This window comes from Etheostoma spectabile, chromosome 14 (assembly GCF_008692095.1).
Source record: "Etheostoma spectabile isolate EspeVRDwgs_2016 chromosome 14, UIUC_Espe_1.0, whole genome shotgun sequence".
Classification (NCBI taxonomy): Eukaryota; Metazoa; Chordata; class Actinopteri; order Perciformes; family Percidae; genus Etheostoma; species Etheostoma spectabile.
The window spans coordinates 17,920,908-17,927,240 of record NC_045746.1 but is presented as its reverse complement, the minus strand read 5'-3'; the positions used below and the strand labels follow the sequence as shown (position 1 = coordinate 17,927,240).

At 39.1% G+C, this 6,333-nt stretch overlaps 1 protein-coding gene across 4 annotated transcripts in view; it reads right to left on the bottom strand.

The window, feature by feature from the left end:
* Positions 1–212: 212 nt before the first annotated feature.
* eya3 (EYA transcriptional coactivator and phosphatase 3) overlaps positions 213–6,333 on the bottom strand; it is a 13,281-nt gene continuing 7,160 nt past the window's right edge. For 3 of the 4 annotated variants that reach the window (XM_032536318.1, XM_032536316.1, XM_032536320.1), the window contains 6 exons: positions 5,942–6,000; positions 5,674–5,834; positions 5,017–5,143; positions 4,470–4,591; positions 4,279–4,379; positions 213–3,759 (listed from right to left, as the gene is read on the bottom strand). In XM_032536318.1, the coding sequence (XP_032392209.1) occupies positions 3,679–3,759; positions 4,279–4,379; positions 4,470–4,591; positions 5,017–5,143; positions 5,674–5,834; positions 5,942–6,000 (651 nt within the window). In that variant the 3' untranslated portion in view covers positions 213–3,678. The remainder of the gene's footprint in view (positions 3,760–4,278; positions 4,380–4,469; positions 4,592–5,016; positions 5,144–5,673; positions 5,835–5,941; positions 6,001–6,333) is intronic. The other variant, XM_032536319.1, reaches the window with a different exon arrangement.

Sequence of the window (6,333 nt, the reverse complement as noted above, 5' to 3'; positions counted from 1 at the left end):
CTAGTGATTATTGTAATTAAATTAGCACTGATTATTATGATAGTGTTCAGTTTACAGGACCACATTCAGGCTCTCCACATGTTCCTATATGGCCTCCCATGTCCTTGAAAATGAGATGAAATGCATAAAAAGAAAAAAAACTAAACCACATTTGAAAAATAACAGTATTTGGCATTAGAAAGAAAGAGGACACAGAAGAATACAGCCCCTTAAACATTTCCAGGTCATTATTTAACAGCCATGGTATACTTCAAATCAGACACGACATGCAGACAATGTAAAGAAATAAACTGAAAACACATTCAAGGAAAAAAAAAATGCAAAGATTGCATATGTTCTCTCTATTGTGTCAGGACTGATTGATGAGCCCATTTACCTTTAACTCACTTACACTGAACTTTCAAACATGCCTTTCACTGTAGTAATCTGACCTGCATTAAAAATACAATACATTATAGTGATTGTCTCTAAGTGATGCCAAGTGTTTCACAGCAACACAACAATCTCCTTTTCAAAAGGAAGCAGAAACCTTATACAGAGCAGAGATTGTTTAAAGTGAGATTTTAACGTGTAAATTTATGTAAAACACAAATGTATTGTCACTCCAAATCAAGATATGTTTTCTTGAAAAACGTTTTAACAGCAAATTAACTATAAACCATCTTAAGCCCTTCACTAAAGTTGCTTTCTTTAAACAATGAACGTGAACAGTTCCCCCCCCAAAATGCATATACTGTTTTCTAGTAGAAGGCCTTTGGAATACAGTGCAGACGGGGCAATCGAATCAAACAAAGTCTAGAAACAAAACACTTAAAATGTATTGAGTAAAAAAAAAAAAATTAAAAAAAAATTGAAAGATAACACTTTGGATAATAGAACAATGCAGTGATAAATGTATCAAACACAAATCTTACATATTTTAATTCGATTATGCATACAGATGATGATTAAAGGCACAATATAAATATGCAGTCACGCAAACAATACACAGAAATACACATTCTTAACGGTCAAGCTGCATGTGTGTGTAAATATGAAATCTTCAGGCTCAGTATTGTTCAGTCATAATCTCATACAGACCAGGGCAAGTCGATCCACCCCGGCGGCTTTTCTAACCGTCTACAAAATGAAAAAATCCCTTGAAATACAGTTAATGAGCAAAGTAGAAATGTAATGAGCAAAGTCATTACCCTTTGTGTTTTTTTTCCAACTCCAATACGCCTTCAAGAGGTTTTGGGTAAAAATTCAAAAGCTGTACAATCAATATTGTGATTAGTCACAATTGATAAACTATTTTAACAAATTAAAATAATTTCTTGGAGCTAAAGAGAATCACTTGTTTTGACGTGAATATTTGCTTGATTCAATATTTTTGGCTTTTGGACTGTTGGTTGGGTACAAGCGATTTTAAAGACGTCACTTTAGGTTGTGGAAATTTTGACTATTATGGAAAAAGACAAAAATGAAGAAAGAAAAGATGCCTTTTTTGACCAAAAAACCCCCCAAATGTTTATCATAATGTAAGCCAAAGAAAACAGCCAATCCTTTGATTTGAGAAGCTGGAACCAGCTAATTCTTTGCATTTTTGCTTTAAAAATGACTAAAAGTCTCCAAATAGTCTACATATTAATCCATAATGACACTCATTGTGAGTTGCAGCTCTTGTGTAAAACTAATACAAAGCTAAATCAATCTAGTTTTTGGAGAAAACAGGTTGAGTAAAGTCTTCTGAAACAAAAGTGTGCCACTTCAGGTTTGGTGAAAGATCATTTTGACGTTCAGTCGCCTAAAGAAATAAGCAACTGATTTTGTAGAAACATGTAATGATAATAATAAAAAGTAATTTTACTGGCTAACAACTTATTTCTTTGACCTGGTTTTATCAAATTAGACAACTGCTTTGTGGATACTGCTCACCTCTTGTGATGACATGCTACAACAGTCTTCACTAAGAAAAGATGAAACTTTAAAATGAAACCTCCTAACCTGCGATTCTGATCCTCCTAACAACGTATTAGCTGAGTCAGAGGTTTCGAGGTGAGAGCACGGACGGATAATGAGACAATGGGCCCCTGGGGACAACCCTGTAGCCTTGTGTCAAAGCATTTTTCAGGTAATCACAGTTTTGTTAAATGGTTTAATGGCGCTTGAGATGTAGGAGCCTTTTTTTTCCAACCAATACAAAGAAATATTAAACCCTTCCTTCAAATTGACCAAATTTGGACATCAGAGTTGCGTATTCCAAAATCCCAACCACATACCAATTCCAAGCGTACGTTGGGTCTTCGCACTAGAAATAAATCATACTCAAACCTTGAGGTGACCCTGAGTAGTCGAATATTCAACGCTTTGATCGAAGGAGCCTGATTCGACTGCCAATCTCAGTCAAATCTAAGCAAAGGCGTATTATGAAACGAGGATGATGCCATTTTGGCTATATGGGGGTGCTCAATGTCTTATTTCACACTGAACTACCCATTCTCTCCCAATAAGTTAATATACAGCCTATTATGACATAAATGACATATTGCTGTAAATAAAAATGTGAAAAATAAGCTTTTATTAAATCTTTTTAAAGTGCGCAAATAAAATCCAACCGCACCATGACAGATTTGAGTTTCACTTTCCATAAACCGTGACGATAGAATAGTATTTAGTTGGGATTGGGGACACAGCTACTAAAGTCTTCATTGGACCTGTGCCATGTCTGAGGACAGAACAGGGCAGGGCAGGAAGTGCACTTCTCGTGAAGTCCAACCCTACTGGTAAACTCCTGAGTCATTGAGAAAACGATCAGTGTCTGGTGCATCCCGCTTTGCTCACTACCTTCCAGAAAGGCTGGTTCAGGTTCAGGTTTGTGAGAAGTATGACCAGCGCCACATACTGACCACAGATCCCACATACTCAAGAGGAGCATACGTCTGCTGTTGCAACACAGTGGAGAGGTCAGGACAGCTGACTGGTGACGTGGTTTGGTCGAGTCAGGAGGGGAGGTCACGACCACATTTATCATGTTAATTTTCATGTTAAGTATTGGGATTTGATGACTGGCAGAAACTTCTGCAAACTGCGTTCATTTCTTTCTATGAGTGCAAAACAAACAAAGAGCTTTTGCCTTTTTTTTGTTTTTGTTTTTTTTAAACCAATTTGCTTTGATGTCATTCTTTCAGTTACACGGAGCCTAAATAAAAAGCCACAACAAAAATGAAAAGAAAATGCCAGAAAATAATGGCCTTTTGATTGATAAAAAAAGACATACAAATTAGAGGGATCGCTTTCACTGCAAGAGACTTTGATACTTTAAAAGAAAATGAAACCAAAGAAAAGGAGAAAAAAATGAATCTCTTCCCTTCTGTGTCCAAATCAGTGCCAGTTTCAGCCGTGGTGAGGTTAGCTGCCGTAGAGGAGGGAGTGCTGGGCGTGAGCAACCCTAACTCAGATGAATGATGCATCCAGTCTGTTTCTCACAGTCAGCTCTGACCCAAAGTCCACCTCAGTATGTTACCATCACACATACCGAGTCATTAGTTGTCTTTCTGAGGGCACATTTTCAAATATGCAAGTGTGTGTCGTTGAGGGGTTGTGGAGGCTTTTCTCACACAATGTCACTCCACAAAACCGACAGGACGATGACGAGTACATTTGCCCTTCAGCGTGCGACATTCAACGCAGCCTCCTTTACAAGAAGTCCAATTCCAGCGCTTGGTGCAGGGACACGAGGTCGCCGTGAGTTGAGATCCTCCAGAAAGGCATATTGTGCTACAGATAGGGAGACAGACACAGCCAAAGAAACATAGCAGCATGTCAGAAACACACAGATGCAGGAAATTGAGTCCAACAGTTGGTTAAACAAATGGATTAAACCCTAGTTTGATAATTGGACTGGATTTCCATTTCATTTTTAATTATGTGGATAAACAAATCTATGATTAAGCAACAGCCAAAGAGAAGCCCCCCACTGGACTGTGATCGCTGCAGTATGAACATGCTCAGTGCTAACTTATTGTTAAGTAACTTCAGTAACTGATCAACTGTCAGGCTCCAGCTTCAAACTCTATTGTCACATAATTTCTCTCAAAGTTAGTGTTACCGTTAACTTTATGACTTATTAAACTTTTGACTCATCTTAACTTGTAAGCTCCTCTGTCTGATGTGGACGCCTTTTAAAACAAACGAAGCAGGCGTTGCGACTTTGTAACTTTGTGTGACCATACTGCCTACAGGCTAACACACAAAGGGGGGGGGAGTTAGGAGACATGAAGACTTGAAAAGGTTTACCTGTTTTGCTGCAAACTCCTCATCTCGACCATCACCTATCACCACATAAGTCACTTTCTTCCCAAAGCGAGAGACGATCCTCTCGAAGCAACACTCTTTCCCTGCATGGACGGAAACCACAGAGAAAATAAAGCATTACACAGCAACATGATTGCCTCCTCCGTCACACAAGAGAAGAACTAATTACAAACCTATTTTAGTCGCACTGTAGATGTTCTCGATGGGGAAGACGTCTCCCAGGCCGTAGAGCAGCACCTTCGCCAGAGCTGGAACCAGCTGGGTGGTAGTGACCAACACATTCATACACTTCCCCCTGTTGGTGGAATATCACATACATACATACATACATACATACATACATATACATGCATAAATATGGGCCCAAAGATGAAAACAAACAGTTTAATCAGGCCAAAGACTTGTTTACACCATCTTGCATTGATGTTGAGCCAGTTTTGGCTAATTAAAACATGAACTTTAAAAGACTTCTCTAAAAAGATTCAGCACAGGAAAATCACAGCCAAGCATATACGTCTATCCTTTTAAACAGCATTTAGCACCATCTTCTGAATAAACATTGCCTTTTAAACTACTCCCTCCTTTTGGTTGCTAAGCATAAACCGCCGATGGCAATGTTAAAATAAAGCTATCACCTTGATGTAATTATTCACATGACGAGAGCGCACTTTACTTAACTTGCTGCAGAGTGTGACTAAAAGATTCTTTGACAATAATAACCTGTGCTCAGACCTGGACTGGATGAGCAGCAGAGACTTGAGGGCTGTGCTGAGCCATGCGTCTGTAACGTTCTCGATGTCCGACTGAAGCTGGAGAAGCAGCTCCCTCTTCATAGGGCTCAAAAGGCCTGAAAGAGACAACATGCGATAAGGATACAACCTCAAAACCACAAAATGTAGATACCTCTAGCAGTGTACAGGGAAAAACATGTAACTCTAACATCATCCCCATTTTACGGTTTCCAAACGTCTGAAGTGGTTCTAAACGTTTTGTGGTTTGTGGTGCCACCCAAAACATAATTCCAAAGTCAGACAAAAAGGTGGCAGGACACACACAGACACACAAACACACAGTCAGCCAGCCCTCTGTTTATTTTGGCCACTGGGCTGTAACATTAACTTGTTTGGATCATGGACTGTGTGACTAGTTTTACAGTCGTCAAACATGTAATTTTTCACACAGTAAAAACACGCCATTCAAAGCACAAACAGGGCTGAAAGAAGAAGAGCTTCTGAACACTGTTTACCTACTTGAAGTCTTTTCACTTCAACTACAGACGGTTTCTCAGAGGCACAGTTGTATTCTTGAAACGTGAAAAGCAGCAGTAGCCTACCCCATAGATTTTTTTTTTTTTTTCCATGTGTGCCTTTGACTCACCTCCAACATTCCCTTTATAGTTATTGTAAATCTCTTTTAGCCGGCGGTAGCGAAAGGCCAGTTTACGCATCCACTCCACCCCTCCCTGGACTCCAGTGGTGGTTCCTGAGGCCCCTCCACCACTGGAACCATTAAAGCCATCCGCCAAGAAGTTGTAGTTACTAAAGTAGGATGAAAAACTTGTGATTTGTTTGGATGATGAGGAATACGTGCGTGATGAGGCAGTTATTGTACTGCATATTTTGCGTATGTTACAGATATAACGCACCTCAGGTCCTGTCTGTTGTCATCAGAGACAACATCCTCAACATGGACTTGATCACATTCCTTAAAGAAAACAGAAAGAAAACCGGTTCTTGATTGTTGGAACTGTGTATTTGTTATCCAAACTTGTAGTAACTTGCAAAAAGACAACACCCATGTACAGTTGGATAGTCATAAAACATTCATGAGTTTAAGATAATGGATCTTTGCAAACACCCAGGGGAGAAAAGAGCTCCTTTAGGTAGCCTATGCTGGCTGCAAACAAGTTTTTTTTATTAATGTAGTTTTCTGTTTTTGTTTTTTTATTGTCTCCACTCTTTTCTAAGTAACGTCCTTGTTATATTTCTCCAGAACTCAGGGAGCTTAATAAGAGATTATGGAATTTATTCTACAACT